Genomic DNA, 23,221 nt, shown 5'->3' on the forward strand with positions numbered 1-23,221 from the left:
TGGCAGCTTCCTTCTCTGGACAGATATGGCCCGGCCTCCACTCTGCCACATGTCAAGCAAGTTTGGGTGGTGAAACCACTTTGATTCTCTGCTTGCGTATCACCTCTCTGCTATCGTTCATACCACTGGCTCTATCTCTGCGTTTCTTTCTTTCTTTCTTTCTTTTTTTTTTTTTTTTTTTTTTTTTAGTAGAAACGTATCGCTGCAATAAACTTTTGCTGCAGTAAACTTTACCTAATTACAAAACAAATGAAGACGTTACTCTGCGAGAGTTGGAGGTGTCCCCATTCCAGTCTATGCGTGCAGACTTACATGAGGACAGCAGAACCGTCAGAGCTGACACTGGCAGGTTTTATTGCTGAAGCTCTTGCAGGTTCTGTGCTTCCTGCTGTACCAGCGTCTTTGTTGCTTTGTTTTTCAAACAAATCATTGAAATTATAAGTAAGATTCATTCTCCCAGAGTGCTGCTGCTCACAGTAAGCTGAGTGGTAACGCTGGTCCCCGCCACCTGGGCCCAGCATTGGGGCGGAGTCTGGCACGCAGTGTTTGCTTAGGAAATGTGTACGCATGACTGGCTGTGAGGTGTCACTGCGTGGTCACTGCTCACTGCGTGGCGTCCTCACGTGGCACAGCCCTTCTGAGGAGGAAAGTGCTTTCCCAGCCACCACTTTGAGGCTCAGCGTTAATTTGCCGCAAGTCACACCTCTCCTACACGCCAGTCTTCAGTTTTATGAGCACGAAGAAAGGACTCCGGGTTCGTGTGAAAGACAACAATTTAAGCTCAGCCACCCAGCTGCGTACTTTCTTCGGTTCATCATTGGGCGTTTTTCTTAATTGTGACGCATCCCCATTTCCGCTTCTGCCTTTGCAGTCTGATATGACGAGTAAATTTTCTTAATTTCCTTAGGAGCGGAGGAGAGTAACAAAGAACCGAACTGATTTTAGTTTCACTAGAGTAAGGCATGTGTGGATTTACTCGTATTTCACGAGCACAGCTTGTGGCGGTTTTAGAAGCAATCTCCTTTATAAGCAAGCAGTCCTCCCCTCCCCCGGCACTCACAGGAACATTTTGCAAGTTTGCCTTCACCCATGGGGAGAGAAGGTTCAAGGGTCACTCCCGGTGTTGGTGGGAGGAGCGAGGACCAGCTCCTTCGTGTAATTTGACTGCCTGGCGTTACTCCAGCAGAAGTGCCTGTATTAGAGGAGTTCCATCCGTGAATTAAAGCAAAGGCATAGGAGCGCTGTGAAGTTTAAATGTATCCGCTGGGAGGGCCTGCACCACAGAAAGTTAGCATTCATGGGATGAAGAATGCATTAAGTGACTGCTGCAAAGGAGAGATTCCATAGAGCTTCAAACAAAATAATGAGCAATTCCTAAACTAGTAAAGACCAAATTTATGATGTATAACTAAGTACAATAAAATTCCACTATTCTGGGTTTTATAAGCAAGGACAGCTGTCTCTCCATATCCGTGGGTTCTGCATCCATGTGTTCAACCAGCCAGAGATTGAAAATATTTAAGGGGAAAATTACATCTGCAGTAAACATGTACAGCCTTTTTTTCCTCTCTTTATTCTCTGAACAGGGCAGTGTGATGACTGTTTGGTCATGTACATTGCATCAGGTGTTAGAAGCCGTCCAGAGATGATTTAGAATATATGCGTGATGTGAGTGGTTCCCATGCAGACACTGTGCCATTGAAGAGAAGGGACTTGAGCATCTAGAGCATTTGGTATCTGCAGAGGGTCTTGGAACTAAATCCCAAAGAACAGAGGACAGTTGTACTAGGAAAGCTGTCATTTCTGTGTTACCCAATGCCCCCCCCCCCAACACACACTTCAGAATATAAAAGGGTACTTCAGAGAGTTCATGGAAAACAGAATTAAAAGACTTTATTTTGGTGCAAGAAAATTGAAATCCATGCATAGTTTTTTCGTAACATGCATTTTCCATGAATGTGTTGAAGACCCCTCATAGCTTTCTAAGACTTTTCTTTAGGTAAATCTTTAAGGGAAAAACCAAAAATTTCAGAATTAATTTGAAGGTAAAATTCCTCTGAATTCTTACCTTGCCCAGCCCATCAACCTCTGTCTAGATGACCTTACTGGGGTGTACTGATCCTTCCAGATTTTTAAACATTCACTAACACATGTGTGTGCGCACACACACAGACACCGTGATCCTGCAGTGCATATTATCTTGAAAGTTGATTTTACACTCATTCATGTATTCAGGATGTCTTTCCACATCAGCACATAATGCTGTACTGCTGTACCTCATTCTTCTTAGGGTCTGGTTGGTATTTTCTTTTTATCTGTTCCTACTGTTGGCCGTTTAAGTTGTTTGTGTTTTGTAATATGGCAAACATCCTGTAGTCAGCATCTGTATATAAGTATTTGTGTGTGTTACAGCAATTTCCAGTTTTTAAAAAGTCTGGTCTCTAAAGCTTTCCATACTAACTTTGATTTGTCTGTGTTAAAGAGTGAAGAATATGTTGCTCAAGTCCAATTGTGTATTGGAAGCTTTTGGAAATGCCAAAACCAATCGTAATGACAACTCAAGCAGATTTGGAAAATACATGGATATCAACTTTGATTTCAAGGGAGATCCTATTGGTGGACACATCAATAACTACTTACTGGAGAAGGTAAAATGTGCTTAATTTCTGAAGGCAATATTTATAAATGCTGAGTATTTAAAAATACTTGATTGGAGCCAGCATGGTGCTGTAGTGGGTAAAGCTGCTGCCTATGAAACCTACATCCCATTTAGGCACCAGTTTGCATTCCAGCTGTTCCGCTTCTGATCCTGCTCCCTGTTAATGGCCTGGGAAACGCAGCAGAAGATGACCCAAGTACTTGGGTCCCTGTCACCCACATGGGAGTCACAGAAGAAACTCCTGGCTCCTGGATTTGGCCTGGCCCAGCCCTGGCCATTGTGGCCATCTGGAGAGTGAGCTAGTGATGGAAGATCTCTCTCTGTTACTCATTCTAATTCTGAATTTCAAATAAATAAATTTTAAAAAACAAAATAAAAATACTTCAATTTGTATAATTTCTTATATTGCTCAATGTAATTAATTCTGTCCGCCCTCTTCAATTAGCTTTCTGTGATATGCTCTTTAAAAAAAAAAAAAAAAAGATTTATTTAAAAGGCAGAGCTACAAAGAGGCAGAGGCACAGAGAGAGACAGATGTTTCTTCCATCTGCGTGTTCACTCCCCAAATGGCCACAATGGCAGAAGCTGGGCCAATCCGAAGCCAGGAGCCAGGAGCTTCTTCCAGGTCTCCCACAGACATGGGTGCAGGGGCCCAAGGACTCGGGTCACCTTCTACTGCTTTCCCAGGCCATGGCAGAGAGCTGGATTGGAAGTGGAGCAGCTGGGACTAGAACCAGCGCCCATATGGGATGCTGGCACTACAGGCGGTGGCTCTACCTGCTATGCCACAGCACTGGCCCTGATATGCTCTCTTTTTTCTTGTTATCTTATTAGCACCTGCAGAATCAAGTTGGGAAAAGTTACCTGTTTTGCAGACACATATTTGGACATGGTGGGGGCGTATTGGCATGTAGCCAACTTCTAGGTATACTTTAACACAAACCTATCTAGGGCCAATCAGTTCTATTCTTTTAAACATCACTGTCTTCTATGTATTTTAATTTGAGTTAATTTGAAGTCTCATTTTCTTCCATTTCTACTTGTTCACTGCTTTCTGGTAACTTGTATGTATTTTGTTATCTTACATCCTCATGATGAAGCATTTGGTCCATGAAATCTGTTAGGCTCAATTTCTAGAACAATCCAATTAAAACTGTCCTCTTGGGACTGCCTGTGTCCTAACCAGCCTTAGTGATCACTGAAGCCAATCACAAGAAAGCAAACGGATTTCATTCACCCGATTCTTACGGTTAATCTTGTATGTCACGAAGTTCAGTCTCCTCCTGAGCTGTGCTCAGGCCAGAGCTGACATGCTGTCCCACTCTCCTGAGCTGTTCTCAGTTCAGGACGCATCCTTCATGTCACTGTAGGGAGGCAGAGTCTCTATTTTTGTTGTTTATATCGAAGTCTGACTGATAAAGAAAGAAATGTTGAATAGAGTTGGTTGAAGGGAGGAAATGCCAGGTTTTGTCTTTTTTCCAAAATGCTTCATGGGCCTCTCTATGTACACTCTTGGTTGAAGGATCCCTTTGAAACACTGCCTCAATAGCAATAGTTTGGGAGCATCTAAGGCCAGGGTCCCTAGAGACCCATCTTACTCAACTGATTTTATTACAGGATGTAAGGCATTGCTCTTTGAAATGCCAGCAGTCCCTGGGGAAGGCAATGTTGAGAATATTCCTCCCTAAGCATTCCTTCCTAGTCCCCCGACTTCCGATCCCTCACCAAATTTCATCTTCAGGCCACAAGTTAAGAAAGAAAATCAAAATAGCTCATTCTTAGGAAAGTTTAGGGACCTCTGTTTTAAGCAGCGGAAAGGACTATCAGAAATTGCACAGGAAACCCCATAGAGAAGACCTTGATTTTAGACGAGCGCCATCTGTGGGAGCCTCAGGGTATTTAAGTGAACTGCGCATGTAATATTTCCCAGCAAAGTGGCTTCCATTTCATTTTAGGAGCACATTTTCAGATTTACCATTTTAATGTGTTTTTTTTTTTTCCCTCAGTCCCGAGTGATTGTACAACAGCCAGGAGAAAGAAGCTTTCATTCTTTCTATCAGGTTAGTAATCCTCTGCTATGCAGATAATTGATCATTTGCTCATTTGTATAGGAAGTGAGTATTTTTTTCAACATTGGACTCTCTCCTGGTTTATCCCTCCCTTTCCTTCATTGACACACACACACACACACACACACACTCCTTCCTCCTCTCCCTACCCTACAATAATCCTGATAATATTTGCATAGTATCAAAAAAAAAAAAAGGGCTAGGAATAGGATTAAAAATTAAAACACTGGTGTCTCAGGAGATCTGCCATGACTGTGATGAAGAGCTGGCAGGTGTCACCCATCAAGGCAACTGCTTCGGTTGAGTTTGACCATCACCTGTATTTCCTTGGAACGCAGATAACGGCTTAATGACTGTGCACATGGTACATTCTAAGCATGTTAAATTAGTTTTATTTTTAATTGGAGCCGTTGTTCCCACCTTAGGGAGTTCCAGGCATGGGAATGCAAATTCAGTGTATTTTGCACATAGAGCCTATAAAGCAAGATGATTACTTTTTTAAAAATAACCAGGATTTGTCAATTCAAGAGAGAATTGTCTTCTTGATCTCAGCAAAGCTTAGGGAGAATACTGAATACCTCTTTGGGGAGTGCTTTCAGAATGTAAAGCAAGATCTTTCCAACAGCCCTCCTGCTGCTGTCTACACTCAGAGAACAACTTTGGCACATTATTATAATGTTTTAAAGCCCCAAGTGATAGAAACCAAGGCTAATAAAAAAGTGTGTGATCAGATTAAGCAAGCTCAGCCTCCCTGTGCGCACTGCCCCTGAAGGTGATCAGATGGTGACAGAACAATTGAATGCATCTCGGGCCAGTTCGGTTGTTTCTGGGTTATGCTGCAGTAGACACTTGTTATTGATATAAACAAGTTCTGTTCTATTTGGTTAAAAACAATTTGATTTTTAAAGTCTGCTAATTAGACCTTTCAAAATAAACCAAAGCCTACAGTTGGATGTGGAGAATTTAAACATAATGCCTATCAGTATTGTGTTGGGTTTTTATTGACAAGTTGCTGTGTTTTGAATAAACACAAAATGTGAAAGCAGTCTGTGTCTCACACACTCCTAGCTTTTCCCGGTGCTTTCCCCATCTGGGTGAGGGTGTTCGGTGTCTTTGTGCAACACTGGAGTCGTGGTTATCCTCCTGGTCTCCCTGCCTGAGGTCTCCAAGGCTGGTGAGGACGTGAGGGAGCACGTGGCTGCCTGCAGGGCCTCTTGCTTCCAAATTCTGAAACCCAGCCATGCCCTGTCATTGTGAGCAGCTAAGCAGGTGTCCACCACAGAGCATAGGATCTCATTCCACAAAGGACCGTGGCCAAAGCCAGAACTTCTCATACCAGGGATGTGGTGAATGAGCTGACTCTTACAGTAATTTTCTTCATGACTGCTTTATGTTCCCTTCGCTGATGACACTGAAGCAGTTACTTACCTGCAAGGGGAAAAATGCTTCTTCAAAGCTAGACAGGAAGCCCAAGGTGAATTAATCCCAGAAAGTGGATAAAAGCTAGATCAGCGCTGACTTAGAGCATTTGGTTTATTTGGGTCAATGTGTCTTTTGCTGATTTTTTCCTAATTGAATATTTTTCAGCTACTGCAAGGAGGTTCCGAGCAGATACTGCGCTCTCTGCATCTCCAGAAATCCCTTTCATCCTACAACTACATCCACGTAGGAGCCCAGCTAAAGGTGAGGTCTGCTGCTCAGACAAGGAAGCAGACAGGGCGGCCCTGAATAATGACCTGTTGGAGCCTGCTGCCTTTGGGCTAATCAGTGTGTCTTCTCTTCTGTTTTATAAATTCTCGGGATCAGTGATTCCGTCTGTTAATGAAGCAATAGCTTTGGTGAAGAGCCTACTTTACGATATTATCACCATCCAACAGGAAAGACGTTTCTTTCTACGCTCAGTGTTTGAATGTTAAGCCCTGTTCCTGGTCCTGTTGTCTTGACACTATACGAATTTCAGCAAGGCCACCTCCTGAGAAGACCCCACGTGATTAGGCCATGGGCAAGTTGGTAAAAAGAAAGAAAATTTAACAGCACTCTGTTTACTCACTGTTTTTTGTGATGTAGCCTAGAAATAGTTTTGTGACCCTGGGGGCATTTCTATTCAGCTTTCACACATACTTGTGTGCCCAGTTTTGTTCTTATTTTTAATTAGTTTTCTGCTAGTCTTTTTTTACAGGCAGAGTGGACAGTGAGAGAGAGAGAGACAGAAAGAAAGGTCTTCCTTTTGCCGTTGGTTCACCCTCCAATGGCCGCCGCGGCTGGCACACTGCGCCCGGTGCATCGCACTGATCCGAAGGCAGGAGCCAGGCACCTCCTCCTGGTCTCCCATGGGGTGCAGGGTCCAAGGACTTGGGCCATCCTCCACTGCACTCCCGGGCCATAGCAGAGAGCTGGCCTGGAAGAGGGGCAACTGGGACAGAATCCGGCGCCCCGACCAGGACTAGAACCCGGTGTGCCGGTGCCACTAGGCGGAGGATTAGCCTATTGAGCCGTGGCGCCAGCCACAATTTTTTTTTAAAGATTTATTTATGTATTTGAAAGGCAGGGTTAGACAGAGGCAGAGAGAGAGGTCTTCCATTTGCTGGTTCACTTCCCAAATGGTTGCAACAGCCAGAGCTGAGCCAATCCAAAGCCAGGAGCCAGGAGCTTCCTCCAGGTCTCCCGTGTAAGTACAGGGGCCCAAGGGCTTGAGCCATTTTCTGCTCTCCCAGGCCATAGCAGAGAGCTAGATCAGAAGAGGAGCAGCTGGGACTCAAACTGGTGCCCAGATGAGATGCCGGCACTGCAGAAGGCGTTTTTATCCACTACGCCAGAACACCAGCCCCAGGGATCACAATTTTAACTGTTTATTCCAGATAGGTGGAATTATGCATATTTATATTCTGCTTTTCCATATTTTTAAATTTTTGTCTAGTAAAACATGCATTACTTTTGTAGTTGGGTGAAAAATTTAAAAATTATTTTAAAAAGGATCTAAGATGTAGGCAGTATGTCTTTTTTAAATTTTTTACTATTTGCCTTAAGCTATTATACCTTCATTACTGGATTAGCTGTATTTTTATTGCTATGCATAGAAATAAATGATATTTAGGTTTTTGCAATTAATTTCCCATTATTTGACATTTAGGTTACATCAACTCTATTTTATAGTTGCCTGAGAGCAGGAATGTGGCTGAAAATTAATTAGAAACAAACAAAAAATAATAGAGGGCCATACTCCAACTTCTGTGCACTGGCCAGGGGTACTTAAAGATGTAAAAGGATCATAAAATCAACAGTTAAAAAGCCAGTGACTATGCATATTTCTTTTCTGTCAGATTGTCTTATTGACCAAATTACTTTTGGCCAGGTCATGTAATGAATTTACTACAGAATGTATTATATTAACATTTAACCTTTTTTCTAAATTAAATTTAGCTTAGGGTCTCATTTTTTTTAAGTGTTCCATTCCTGTTTTTCCATTCCCTTTTTATCTTCCTCTCTAACAAAAATGAAGCAGCAATATATAATCACAGTCAAAACCTAAAATAGGGGTGGGCATTTGGTCAAGCACTTAAGATGCCTGTTGACGCATCTGCCTCCCATGTCAGTTCCTGGGGTCAGGTCCCAACTCTGCTCCTGACTCCAGCTTCCTGCTGATGCACACTCTGGGAGGCAGCGGTAATGCCTCAAGTTCTGGAGTTTCTGCCACCCACATGGGAGACCTGGATTGTGTTCCCCGCTCCTGGCTTTGGCCTGGCCTAAGAATTTGGGGAGGGAACCAGCGAGAGAGCTCTCTGTTCTCAAATAAATAAATTTTGAATAAAAATTTTTGAGAAGGTTGAGCTCCAGGCCCTGATGGAATACTGTCTTCCCAGCATTCTCACCACTGAGAATTCCTGTTAAAACAACAGCAACTAGGGGCTGGCATTGTGGCGCAGTAGATTAAGCAGCTGTCTATGCTGCCAGCATCCTGTATCAGCACCAGTTCATGTCATGGCTGCTCTACTTCCTATGCAGCCCCCTGCTAATGTACCTGGAAAAGCAGCAGAAGATGGCCCAAGGACTTGGGGCCCTGCCACCCACATGGGAGACCCGATGGAGTTCCAGTCTCCTGGCTTCTGCCTGGCCCAACCCTAGATGTCGCAGCCATCTGGGGAGTGAACCAGAGGAAGGAGGATCTCTCTATTTCTCCCCCCACTCTTCTAACTCTGCCTTTCAGATAAATTTTTTAAATAAATCTTTTAAGACCAAAAAACTAAAGCTGAGCCAAAAGGAAGTGAAAATACACTGAATCTTACCATCCAGAAATAATTACTGATAGTGGTTTCTGTATACTTATAAGCAGAATCCTGCAATACATCTTAATTAAGTAAACATCTTCCCATGCAAACAAGCATAAGTTAACGTAATAATTCTAGCAACTATGAAGTATTGTGCTGTATGTTTCTTAAGCAATGTAGGAATCATGTACAATGAAGATATTTTGAGTTGCAGCAAGAGCAAAGTCCAGTGAAAGGTCTCCAAAAGTAATAAAGAACTTAATGATTTCATGTAACAGGAAGCCCTGGCGGAGCATTCCCTTGCTGGTTAATTCATTGCCTTAACAATTCCCCCTGTGGGATGTTCAGATTGTCGCCCAGTTACTTTGTCGTTTCAATATGGTGGCTGTGTCTAACAATTAACACCAGACACTTTTGGAGTGGTTTGTTTTTCATGGGCTAGGAGCTGGGGAGGTGCTTTGTTATAAATTCTCACTGGACTTTCACGGCAACCTGTAAGAAATGTATTGTTATGCCCGTTTTATCCATGGGGAATTCGAGGCTCAGCGGGGTTAAGTATCTCGCACAAAGTGTTAAACAAAGCAAACCAACTACTCAGCAACGGAAGCTGGGGACCTCAGCACCCCACTTGTCAACGGACAGGTCATCCAGACAGAAAGTCAACAGTGAAACAAATGGACTTGGTGTCTGTGGAAGCTGCCCCGCCAGCTGCACGTATACATTCCTACCTCCAGTTTGCACCCTACATTAGACCAACACCAAACGAGGACCAACAGATTTTTTTTTTTTTTTTTTTTTTTTTTTTTTGACAGGCAGAGTGGACAGTGAGAGAGAGAGACAGAGAGAAAGGTCTTCCTTTGCCGTTGGTTCACCCTCCAATGGCCGCCGCTGCAGCCGGCGCACCGCGCTGATCCTGGCAGGAGCCAGGAGCCAGGTGCTTTTCCTGGTCTCCCATGGGGTGCAGGGCCCAAGCACCTGGGCCATCCTCCACTGCACTCCCTGGCCATAGCAGAGAGCTGGCCTGGAAGAGGGGCAACCGGGACAGAATCCAGCGCCCCAACCGGGACTAGAACCCGGTGTGCCGGCGCCGCAAGGTGGAGGATTAGCCTATTGAGCCACGGCGCCGGCTGGACCAACAGATTTTTAAAAACCAAAATCATTTTCTCAGGTCACAATGCAATAAAATTAGTAGTCAACCAGAGGAACTGTGGAAATTAAAAAAATGTGTGGAGATTGAACCACATGCTCATTCCAAATCAGTGAATCTCTTATCAACAGTGACTGAGAGTGCTACCCAGAGCAATTAAGTGAGAAATAGAGGCATCCAGTTTGGAAAGGAGGAAGCCAAATTGTCCCCATTTGCAGTCCTATATATAGGAAAACTAAAACCTCCAACTAAAAACCCCAAAAATTACAAAACAAAAACCCTGTCAACTGACGTGATTTCAGTGAAAGTGCCAGATACAAGATCAGCTTGCAAAAATCAGTAACATTTCAGCACCCTAGAAGTAACAGACAGAAAAGAAATGAAGAAAGCAGTCACATTAAAACAACAGCAACAAAAACTGAAAAATAACTTGGAATAAATTGAAACAAAGGGGTAGGAGAGATCAGTAAGACCTGGAAAGCCATCCTGTGGTCATGGGTTTGAAGAACTAACGTTTTGAATGTCCATACTACTAAAATTAGTCTACAGAGTCAGTGCAGTCCCTGTCACAGTACCATGACATTCTTCACAGAAACAGAATGGGAGAAAATACTTTCAAGCTGTTCAGCTGCTGAGAAGAAAGAATTCAACCCAACACCCACCCCCACCCAAATCCAATTTAAAAAGTGGGCAAATGATCTGAGTAGCCATGTCTGAAGAGAAAATACACAAATGGGCAACAAGTATATGAACTCATCAGGGAAAGGGAAATTAAAAACCACAGTGAAATACTATCACACCTGTTAGTATGGCTAAAGAACAAAAAAGACTCCGATTCCGGTGAAGATGTAGGGAAAGGGGAGCTCTCCTACACCGCTGATGGGAATGTTAATCAGTGCAGCCCTGTGGGAAACTATGGAGTTTCCTCAGAAATCTAGAATTAGAACTGCCGTACGGTCCAACAGTCCCACTGTGGGTTTATATATCCAAAGGAAAGGAAGCCGGAATGTCCAGGAGATGCCTACACTCCCGTGTTTATTGTCCCCCTGTTCACATAGCCAGGGTGTGGAGTTGACCTGGGTGCTCTGTTGGTGGATGAGTGGATAAAGAGCACCTGGTTACCTCTACACCGTGGACTAGTACTTAGCCATAAAAAGGATGCAGTCTTGTCATTAGCAGCAGCAGCAATGAGGCAGGAAGACATTGTGTCAGCACAGAAAGAAAACTACTGCAGGTTCTCACTTCGGTGTGAAAGTTTAGAAAGCTGATCTCAGAAGAACAGTGATCGCCAGAGACCGGGAGGAGGAGCATGGGCCATGGGTGCATGGGTGCAGCTGGGTGGGAGGAGTAACCTGTGATGACCTGCAGCACAGGGAGGTCACTGCCTGAACAGTTAATTGTGTGTCTCAGGGTAGCTAATGGGATTCTGCATGTTCCCAACACAAGTGATCAGCGTTTGAGGTGACGGGTATGCTAATTAACCTGGTCATTACATGTCGTGTACATGCACTGGAAGGCCATACTGGACCCCATAAGGATGTATGTATGTGTAAATTATGAATAAATACACACGTCACTATCTTTAAGCACTGCGGAAAAAAAAAAAAAAAACAAAAAACAAGCAAAACCAAAAACCCACTAGGTAAAGGAGCTGCCCTGGTTGTTGCCTGCACCCCAGAGGAACACGTGCTCAACTAGCAGGGGGAGAGGCCCTTCCTGTGCCCTCCCTCAGCAGGTGAGCATCAGGCCAGGTGCAGCTCACCAGAGAAAGGCTTATCAGGCCCTGTGTAGCTGCTGCTTCGGGAACACTCCCGTGTCTACAGTCAGCATCGCTGTCTGCTGGGTCTCTGCTCCCACGCTGGGGTTTCCCACCGGACAGCCATAGCTCCCGAGGGGCAGGCCATCCATCTTTGAACTCCCTTGTGTCACTTAGAGGAGCTGGCTCACAAATGTCGGTCGAATGAGTGAAAAGGTCAGGATTTGGCCCCGGGCTGAGCGAAAGCTTGCTGAAGGCTGGAGCTGGCAGCTGTGGTTCGGGAGCCCTTTTCCCTCACCTGGGAAATAAAAGGCCTGATGACGCAAGAGTGTGAGTGCTGTTGCCAGTCTGTGAAGATGAATTGTGGGTCTGAGAGCCACCAACCAGAGTAGAAAGCCTGTGTTTTGGAGGCTCCCATGTTCCCTTTTCCCTTTTGCCATCGCCCCTCCCACTGCCTCCACAGATCATGAGGGAATGATGGGCAAGACCTGCTCCCTCCACTGCACTGTCTTGGGCGATGGTTTTCACACAACAGTGGGCTTTGTCTCCCGTGATGATGTTTCCACCCCCGAACCATTTTATTTTCTGTGGACGCTCATCACCCCTGCAAGTGACTTAGAGTAGAGCGGCCAGGACCTTGGGCACCCTTGGTTGGAGAGCAAGGCTCTCGTGAAACATGTCTGACCACAGTCTTCTGTTTCCCTTCCTAGTCTTCCATCAATGACGCTGCCGAGTTCAAAGTCGTGGCCGATGCCATGAAAGTGATTGGCTTCCAGGCCGAGGAGGTTCAGACGGTGTATAGAATTCTGGCTGCTATCCTTCACCTGGTGAGTGGGGCCTCCTCCCCAGGAGCTGTCCGCCCTGGGAGGCCGGATTCCCGTTCTGGAAGCTGTGCTTTAGCCCTGTCAGTTTAAGAGGTGATTTATTTTGAGAACCATTTTGCTCATGCCCTGAAGAAATGACTCTGCCTGTGGCTCTTGCCACTGTTTTACAATCTACGGACAGATTGAGATGATAGCTTGGGTTCATTGTCTTATCGGGATCAGACTTCAACCTGGTCAGGTTCTAGGATCAGGTCCTTCAACAGTGAGCTGATGGCTAGTGATACAGGCTGAGGATGGCGTTTGAAATGTGGAGTGGTAGATTGATTGCTAGAACCGGGTTTTTTATTGTCTGACTTGACAAGTTGGGAAATGAGCCCTGAAGGGTGGGGTGGCTGCCTCCAAACCCCAGCCAGCTCCTCCCTGAGCCCCGACTCTGCACCAGCTGGGCCGACACGTGGCCCTGTTGTATTCTGCTTTGCCAGCCAGTCTCTGAAGAAGTGAAGAACCATGGTTTGGAGATCTTTCATTGCCCTTTACATTATATAATCAGAGATATTTTAAGTGTAATGGACTAACTGTACAGTGTTTGAGCGTGTATTAGCTTTTTGTAACTACGACGAGCTACCTGAGATAAACCACTCGTGAAGGGAGAAGAGGTTTGTTTTAGCTTGCAGTTCTGGAGGTTCACAGTCCAAGGTCAGGCAGGCCCCTTGGGTTCAGCCTCTGGTGACGGTGTTCTGGCTGGCAGAGTCCCAGGCAGCACAGAGCACCACGTGCTTTCAGGGCCTGACTTTTGCTTTCTCCTATTTTTCTTTTATTTCCTGGGAAACTATGCAAGAGTGGGAGTGTTGGCAGCAACGCTGTCTGTCTGTGTCTGTGTCTGTGTCTGTGTCTGTGTCTGTGTCTGTGTGGTCTGTAATGAAGCCACCAGGATTTAATGTTCGAGGCTGTACCCTGAAGACTCAATCCAGTCCACTCTCCTTCCAGAGGCCCTGCCTATTAACACCATCACATTACGTTGCTACCTCTTGATGCTGTTAATAACAGTGAATCAGGAATGTGCAAGGTCTGTATGTGAAACAGCACACAGCACTGGAAATGACAAGTAAATATCCTCACGAGGAAGTCATAAACCAAGAGGCCTCTTTGAATTAGTTTAAAATGCAGTGCAACGTCCCCGTTGGACTCTAAATAAAAATTGTATTTAGTTTTTAACTTGGCCTTAATGATTCCAGAATTTTCTGGGAACAGTAAACCTATAAGAGAAGCAAAGGAAATGAGTGGAGGAAGAGCTGTGGGTTTGGAGAAGGGAAGGAGGAGGCACGACCACTTCTACCCAATTTAAAATGAGAGCGACAGTGACAGCACTGTAAAACCTGTTACACAGCCGGCGCTGCGGCTCAATAGGCTAATCCCCCACCTAGCGGCATTGGCACCCCAGGTTCTAGTCCCGGTCGGGGCACCGGATTCTGTCCCGGTTGCCCCTCTTCCAGGCCAGCTCTCTGCTGTGGCTCAGGAGTGTGGTGGAGGATGGCCCAAGTGCTTGGGCCCTGCACCCCATGGGAGACCAGGAGAAGCACCTGGCTGCTGCCTTGGGATCAGCGCGGTGCGCCGGCCGCGGTGGCCATTGGAGGGTGAACCAACGGCAAAGGAAGACCTTTCTCTCTCTCTCTCTCTCTCTCTCTCACTGTCCACTCTGCCTGTAAAAAAAAAAAAAAAAAAAAAAAAACCTGTTACACAAATCCAGCACCATCAACAGATCAACCCATGGGCTGGTTGGTGTGTTGGATACTTCGTACAGGGTTCATTAGTATTTATCACTTATTGAACGAGTGGAATTTTATTTTAAATTTTTTGACAGGCAGAGTTAGACAGTGAGAGACACAGAGAGAAAGGTCTTCCTTCCGTTGGTTCACCCCCCCAAATGGCCGCTACGGTCGGCGCACTGTGCCGATCCAAAGCCAGGAGCCAGGTGCTTCCTCCTGGTCTCTCATATTTATTCATGCGGGTGTAGGGCCCAAGCACTTGGGCCATCCTCCACTGCCTTCCCGGGCCACAGCACAAAGCTGGACTGGAAGAGGAGCAACTGGTACAGAACCGGCGCTCCAACCAGGACTAGAACCCAGAATACTGGTGCCACAGGCAGAAGATTAGCCTAGTGAGCTGCAGCGCCGGCCACAAGTGGAATTTAAATAGACTCAAATGCTTAGGGAATTTAACTTATTAAAAAAGGTGACATGTCAGATCAACAGAAAAAAGCTAGAATACCCCCTATGTGGTATTGGGGCAGCTCAGTAACCACCTGCAAAAGTTGTTAGATTCTCACTTTATACCGCATACAGTAAGTTCTGGATGGGTTAAAAGTTTAAATGAGAGAAAAAGTGTACACAAAAGTATTAGAAAGAAATACTGAATACTGTATGTTTGTAGCAGGAGCAATGTAAGTATGACATCAAAGAAAGAAAATCCTAAGGCAAAAGATGTACAGATTTGAATAAAAGTGTAAAACTTCTGTCCACTGATAACATGCGCTAAAAATGGAAAAAGAGACGAGCAATTGGAGAAGAGGAAAAGAACAGATGAAGCGCTAGGTTTTTCTGCGTTGGGATATGTGATGTGTTTAGGAAAGGAGATATAAACCAAGTCACTTAATTATATTTCAAATTGACGAATGAATCCCTGGTGCAACATTCCAGAATCTCACTGGAGACGGTGTGTTTTGTTTTCTGACTTCTGCTGTAGGGAAATTTAAAATTCGTGGTAGATGGAGACACGACTCTGATCGAGAACGGCCAGGTTGTGTCGATCATAGCAGAGCTGCTGTCCACCAAGACCGACGCGGTGGAGAAGGCCCTCCTCTACCGCACGGTGGCCACAGGCCGCGACATCATCGACAAGCAGCACACGGAGCAGGAGGCCAGCTACGGCAGAGACGCGTTCGCCAAGGTGAGAGCCCAGCGTGCCTTCCGCAGCGCGCCGCGTGGACATGGGCGGGTGCCCCTCCAGAGTCTGTTGCAGCTTTTAGAAACCACAGCCTGCTGTGGCCAGCACCACCTCAGTGAAACCTCCCGGCCGCGGGCAGCACGGGCAGAGCAGGGCAGAGCAGGGCAGAGCAGACCAGCCGGGGAGCGGGGAGCTGCAGGTGCTGCTCTCCAGGCCCCTCCTCCCCGTGGCCCCTTTCCTAGCTCTCGGTTTCGCTTTTCTCACTCAGAGGAGTTCCCTTCAAGTCAAAGCTCTTTTATAACATAAACTCTAACCCTTTGTCTACCACCTGTGTGGCAAGTGTTGTGTTTTCCTAAGTCTGTTTTTTGGTTTTGTTGCTTTGCTTATTGATTAGATTGCTCTTTATTCAGTTTTTGCCTTCATATAAGTCCCAGGCTCCTAAGTGCAGTGAAGAGCAACTAGAGGATTTTAAGAAGGGGCAGTGACATTAAGTTTGAAATTTTAGTGGCCAGCATTGTGGGGCAGAGGGTCAAATCCTGGCTGCTCCACTTGCCATCCAGCCCCCTACTGATACACCTGAGAAAGCAGCAGGTGATTGCCCAAGTCCTCGGGCCCCTGCACCCATGTGGGAGACATGGGCGGAGTTCCAGGTTCCTGGCTTTGGCCTGGCCCAGCCCTACCCATGGTGGCCATCTGGGGAGTAAACTAGTAGATAGAGGGTATCTCTGTGTCTGTCTTATCTCCCTCTATAATTCAGTCTTTCACATAAATAAATAAATATTTTTTTAAAAAAAAGTTTCAAGTTTTAAACGGATAACTCTGGCCTTGGTTTGGAGAATCTTATAGGAGGTAGAACAAGAATGGAAGCACAGAGACCAAGTAAGGGATGTTTGTTACTCCAGGAGAGATGGTCACAGCTTGGGCTAGGAAGGCAGCAGGAATGGGGAGGCTCGGATGGTTGGAGAGGCACCTGTTGGGAAAATGAAATCACAGAGCTGTGGTTGGGGACAGGAAATGCAGGCTGATACCTGAGGCTCCTGGCTGTCTCCTGCCTCGGTCATCCCATCTTCCAGCTTCCTTTCTGCACCCCAGCACATCGGCCTTCTCTTAGGTCTCCCACGTTATCTTTATCCTTTCTCCTTCCAGACGCAGGGCCCCTGCACATGCTGTTTCCTCTGATTAGATCTGTCCCTTCTGGCCTAGTGACTGCTTCCTCAATCCTTCCGATCTCAGCCAATTGTCACTTTCTCAGAGAAGCCTTCCCCTGAACACTGAGTGGGTCAAGTACCCCGTAGAGCCCATGCATCTGTGTGTGTGTGTGTGTGATTTTTCTCTTTGCTCTATTCCCTAAGCTCCTTGGAGACTGAGGCTGCATTTACATTGCCTAGCACTGTATTTTCAACAAACTTACATAGTAAGTACTCAGCCAATACTTGCTGAATGAATGAATTAATTCCTAAGTGGTGCCATTTATTCATGGATAAAAGAAGGGTAGGAACCATCTCTGAAGGTGAAAAGATGGAGAGTCTTGACAAGTCTGAAGTGGATGTGAGACATCAGAGAGCCACTGTCAGGTAGAGAGAAAGCAAGTCTCAGTCTGGAGCTCCACCGTGCTGTGGAGCTGTTGGTCAGCCTCTCATTACATTAACTAAAATACCAGAGAGGAGGAGCTACTTGGAGGGCAGGAAGGTTTATTTCTGCTACGGTTTTGGAGTTTCACAGTCCAAGATCAGGCGGCCCCTTGACTCAAGCATCTGGTGAGCCGGGAAGCATGCCCAGCCTACGTAACCAGTCCTCCTGAACACCCTCCAAGGACCCACCCCCATGACCTAAAACCTCCTACTGGGCCTACCTCTCAGATGCCATAATTAGATTAAGTCTCCATGCTCGAGCCGCAATCATTAATATAATCAATTAGTCACATTAACCAAAGTAGTTTAAATGTCTGCATGAGTTTGGGGAGCCAAATCCTGTTCAAACCATGTCAGGAGCCATATTATGTTAGCATTATTTAATACTGGATGAGATGACTTACAGGGTGTTCAAGGGTGAAGGGAAAAGGACCAGGAAGAACTCCAACTTTCAGAGGTTAGATAGAGGAGGAGACCTTGCCAGAAATCACCAAGAAGGAGCCGCCAGTGAGACAAGAGCAAAAGGTGATAACGTGAGTCCCAGAGAGAAGGATGTTTCTAGAAAAGACTGGGAAACTCGGTTGAGAGATGCCAAGAAGCTGAATAAGAAGTCCCTAGGAGGGATGAAGAAGTGTGTAGGTAGAGGTGCGTGAGGTCTCTGGTAGTCATAGGACTGACATGAGGACCTGAGGGGACTGACATGAGAACCGGAGGGGGCTGATGACTAACAGGAAATGGGGATTGGAAACAATGTGCACAGGTGAAGGAACGGGCTGCTGAAAGCAGGTGTGCGGACGCTGCGTGCCAGCGTGGTGCCATCGTCTAGGTGTGTCTCGGCACAGGTGCCCCGAGCATCGGGTGCACATCTGCTTCTCAAGGAATTTCAGACCTTGGCCTTTAGACTCAGATCTTTACTTGGCATTAGAAGTCAGTATTTATGTTATTTTGAATTTATGGAGCTTTAGTGGAAGATAACTTCTTAGTTCCCAGCTTTTTATAGTTATTTAAATGAACTCCAGAGCTATGAAGGGACTTACATGAGGGAGTATGCAAATTTCCAACATAGCCAGGCACAGAAGCATGCCTGTGGAGTTGTGTTAGGATGTGTGTGTGACTAATCATACTCATAAGGACCCAGGCCGTTCACTTTAGTTGTACCTATATCATGTCATCTTTTAATAGATGATCCTGCACTTCTAACTGTTTTGCTTGAGGCTAATAGCAGTTTTGACAAACTTTAAGGAAAAGGTGGACAGGAATTTAAAACATAACAAATCCAAACAGAGGACTCACTCCCCGGAGGGCAAGAGTTTATGGTGTCGTTTCATCGCAGGCAATATACGAGCGCCTGTTCTGTTGGATTGTTACTCGCATCAACGATATTATCGAGGTCAAGAACTACGACACCACAATCCACGGGAAAAACACGGTTATCGGTGTCCTGGACATCTATGGCTTCGAAATCTTTGACAACAACAGGTAAAGTGGAGAAAACGCAGAACCCCCCGTTGCCTGTTCTGTGTTTCCGTGAGCCTCATTCATTCCTTTTCCTGTAGCTTTGAGCAGTTCTGCATCAATTACTGCAACGAGAAGCTGCAGCAGCTCTTCATCCAGCTGGTGCTGAAGCAGGAGCAGGAGGAGTACCAGCGGGAAGGGATCCCTTGGAAGCACGTGAGTGGACGGCCCGGCAAACGCCTTTGGGGGCTTCCGCTGTCCTTGATGATGTGACCTCTCTCCATCTTCTTGGGTACTTGAGACACCCGAACCTTAGCTTCCCTTTTTGGAATATGTAATACAGTGGATTTTCAGGTTTGTGACGTGGGATAGATTTCCTCGTTGGTACTCAGAAAATGCTGTTACAGACGGTGAACCTGATGTTGTCACTCTATGGCTGATGATGCCACGTGGGCCTTCTGCCTCACAGCTGTGCGCAAGTGTTTGGCGTCGTTTATGTGTTACTCAGTTTTTGCCTTGATTGGCCGGAGTTGGCTAGACTTTGCTTCCAAATCTGGTGTTTTCTTTTCCCTGCCTTTCTTTCCCTTGGGTTCTTCCTCTTCTTGTTTGTAAACTAAATGGCATTTTATCATCTTCAGTTAATGTTCATGTTTTCTGAATCCTTCCATAAAATCACTTGTGTTGGCTGTCACCCCCATTTAGTTTCCTTTGCATCACACTTCAGGTAGCACCTCTGTGCTTGCGGCTCTTGGTGAACTTGGTATTTGTCAGAGGAGTCTGGTAGGACACAGGCCCAAGCCCCAGGGAACACACAGCTCACAGGCTCACCTTGTCCATCTGATTCCTGTGACTGGAACTCCTGCTGACAGCAGAAAGAAGGCATGGTGATTTTCCTGTTTAATTTGTATTTTTAAACAACTTTGAGAATAGACCTGTTCAGTGGAAAACCTATTAGTTTCTGTAAATTTCTGAGTGGGACTTTATCGTCTGCCAGTACAGTTGCCATCAATATCCACGGGAGACTGGCTCCAGGGTCCCTCTGATACTGAAATCTGCACACTGTGCAGCCCCTCATACAAAATGCAGGTGATTTACAACAGCAAGTACAGCGTCAATGCCAAGTACACAATTGTTATACTGTGTTGTTCAGGGAATGATGATGAGAAAAAGAGCCCATGCACGATTGTACAGATGCAACTTTTTCTCTCATATTTGGAGTTCCAGTTGCTTCCCTAGAAATGGAACTGTAGCTCCACATGGATGGCAGGGACCCAAATATATCACCTGCTGCCTCCCAGGGAGCTCATCACCAGGAAGCTGGAATTGAGAGCAGAGCCAGGACTCAACACTGGCCCTCTGACATGGCATGTGTGCGTCCCAACAATTTGATTTAAATGGTGAAACCTCAGGACAGGTGTTTGGCCTAGCAGTAAAGACACCATGTCCCATGTCAGAGTGCCTCTGTTAGCATCTCAGCTCTGGCTCTCAGTTCTAGCTTGTTCTTAATGAGACCCTGAAAGGAAGGAGGTAAGTGATGACTCAAGTGGCTGGATCCCTGCTATCCACAGTTACAGAGACAGATTGAGAGTGAAAGGAGCTCTTCTGTCTATTGGCTCACTCCACAAATAGCCGCAATAGCCAGGCCTGGGCCAGGCTGAAGCCAGGAGCCAGGAGCTTCTTCCAGGTCTCCCATGTGGGTAACAGGGACCCAAGCACTTGGGCCATCTTCTGCTGCTTTCCCAGACTCATTTGCAGGGAGCTGGTTCGGAAGTGGAGCAGCTGGGACTTGAACCAGTGCCCACATGAGATACTGGCACTGCAGGTGGTGGCTCTTCATGCTACGCCACAGTGCAGGCCCCTAAATCTTTTTATTATGGACCATTTCAAGCGCAGAATGAGGGATTATAGTGTAATGTACTTATGTTGCCATTCCTCAGCTTCAGCAGTTACCAGTAGACTGCCAGGGTTATCTCTGTATCCCCCCAACCCCTCTCCTCCTTCCCCCAGAGTATCTGGAAGCAAATCTAAAACATCACATTGTTGCATCTGTAAATGTTCCAGTCTCTCTCTCTCTCAAAGGTGAAACCTGTAATCACAGTACCCTGATCACACCTCACCAGTCGCCAAGTCCTTCATGTCAGGTATCCAGCTGGTGCTCACATCTCACGCCTGCTCACCTGTCCTGTAGTTGCTGCTGTCTTATGAGGACTGCTGGGTCTGCTGCGTGTCTATAATTTTCTCCTCCGTCCCTGACTTGCTTTGTTCTTGGCAATCTTTTGTTGAGGAGAAGGAATCGTGTGCCGTGTGGTATTTCCCACAGCCTGGGCCTTGCTCACTGCATTGTTCCTTGTTAGGCCGAACCAGTGCATTGTCCCCCATGTGTTTCATGTGTTGTGTGTGAACTTGTGTCTGGTGGTACATAATGCCTGCTTATAGCTCTGATTCATTCACTTTTTGTAAAAAAAAAAAAGTGTTTTTTTTTTTTTTTTTTTTTTTTTGACAGGCAGAGTGGATAGTGAGAGAGAGAGACAGAGAAAGGTCTTCCTTTGCCGTTGGTTCACCATCCAATGGCCGCCGCGGCCGGTGTGCTGCGGCCGGCGCACCACGCCGATCCGATGGCAGGAGCCAGGTACTTATCCTGGTCTCCCATGGGGTGCAGGGCCCAAGCACCTGGGCCATCCTCCACTGCACTCCCTGGCCACAGCAGAGAGCTGGCCTGGAATAGGGGCAACCGGGACAGAATCCGGCGCCCTGACCAGGACTAGAACCTGGTGTGCCGGTGCTGCAAGGCGGAAGATTAGCCTACTGAGCCGCGGCGCCAGCCAAAAAAAAGTTTTTATTTGTTTATTTGAAAGTCAGAGTTACACAGAAAGAAGGAGAGGCAGAGAGAGAGAGGGGTTTGGGGGGTGAGGTCTTCCATCCAAAGGTTCACTCCACAACAGCCAGAGCTGGGCCAATCCAAAGCCAGGAGTCAGGAGCTTCTTCCGGGTCTCCCATGTGAGTGCAGGGGCCCAAAGACGTGGGACATCCTCTACTGCTTTCCCAGGCCATAGCAGAGAGCTGGATCGGAAGTGGAGCAGCCGGGTCTCGAACTGGCACCCATATGGGATGCCAGTGCTTCAGGCCAGGGCGTTAACCCACTGCACCACAGCGCCGGCCCCTGATTCATTCACTTTTAACATCTGTTGCTGCCGAAGTTTACAAATCATTTGTTAACTGCCAAGAACTCGACAGTCAAGTGAACTCTGAGCACATTTACAATGAAGTTCAATTAAGTTTATCAAGCTTTCTAGGAATGAATGTGTGTATAACGCACAATATAACTGAAACTCAGATGGTTTTTATAGCAAATTCAGTCATAAAAAGTGTGGTTCAAATGTGATTCAGACATCCTGCTCAAGAATATCGAGTTGCACAGGCATCATTGATAAAGCTGTGGCATAAACTTGTTGCATTGGAGTGGGAATGGGAGGCCAGAGCCCATGCCCCTAAGCCACTCCATGCCTTCTCTCCCAGCTCCCTATATCTCCTAGAAACCTCCTGGGAGTGCCAAGTTCCTGCAAGAACCTGGTTTGAAAGCTGTGGCTTTCAGTGATGTTTGAAGCAACATTAAACAAATCAGAGTTAGATCAAAGGAGTAAGCTCCTAGTGTTACACAGCATAGTGGGGGAGTGTTTCACGATAACCTAGTAGGTATTGTATGAACAAACAGAAGTGCCAAGCCTCCAATCTTAAAGTAATTTCAAAGAAGGAGAGATGTCCATTTGACTGGTATACATTGTGTACAGATGTTGAAATGTCAAATGTAGCTCCTAAGTATGTACAGTTATTGTTAATATAAAAAATTTAAAAACATACAAACTAAAAGCAATTAGAATCTTCAGCTGAGATGACTTTTAGTGATACAATTTTAGGAAAGGTATTCTTTTGTCACTGGAACAAAGACTTGGTCTTTAATTCCATAGTTCCAAAGTCTAAGATATCAGCTGTTAATCAGTTTGGACTTCCTGCCTCTTGAAATTTTTTTAAGGACTTTTTCCAAAGACAGAGATAATTTTTCACCCTGATTAGAAATGTAATAAATACAATAAAAGTAAATGCACAGACCAAGGCTTGTGTACCTCAGCATCTTTGGAATTTGGGGCAGGTGCCTCTCACAGGACTGTCCTGTGCAGCAAGGGGTGTGTAGCCACCCCCATGGCCTCTCCCCACTGGCAGCTTCAAGCAGTCCTCAGTGGTCCAGAATGTCTCTGAGACTGCCAAATTGCAAAATGATGCCCAATCCAGAATTAACCAATTTAGACAAAATGGAAAAGTAGACAGAAGAAAGTCAACGTGGCCCAGTTTGCAGGCTTCTCAGCACTAGGAAGGGGGAAGAAAGCCACAGATAACTGGCACCAGGCCTGGGCTGTAAAACACGCGCCAAGAATACCGGGGACCTCCACGGTAAGGAAACAGGGCTCACCCAGGTG

At 46.0% G+C, this 23,221-nt stretch overlaps 1 protein-coding gene across 5 annotated transcripts in view; it reads left to right on the top strand.

The window, feature by feature from the left end:
* The window catches only part of MYO1D (myosin ID), a 341,376-nt gene that overhangs the window by 99,430 nt on the left and 218,725 nt on the right, over nt 1-23,221 (top strand). For 2 of the 5 annotated variants that reach the window (XM_089317418.1, XM_051824625.3), the window contains exons 4-10: nt 2,483-2,648; nt 4,666-4,719; nt 6,316-6,411; nt 12,607-12,723; nt 15,463-15,666; nt 18,628-18,773; nt 18,851-18,965. In XM_089317418.1, the coding sequence (XP_089173544.1) occupies nt 2,483-2,648; nt 4,666-4,719; nt 6,316-6,411; nt 12,607-12,723; nt 15,463-15,666; nt 18,628-18,773; nt 18,851-18,965 (898 nt within the window). The other 3 variants (XM_089317415.1, XM_089317416.1, XM_089317417.1) reach the window with 3 other exon arrangements.

This window comes from Oryctolagus cuniculus, chromosome 17 (assembly GCF_051225735.1).
Source record: "Oryctolagus cuniculus isolate XC-2025 breed Fujian yellow rabbit chromosome 17, ASM5122573v1, whole genome shotgun sequence".
NCBI lineage: Eukaryota > Metazoa > Chordata > Mammalia > Lagomorpha > Leporidae > Oryctolagus > Oryctolagus cuniculus.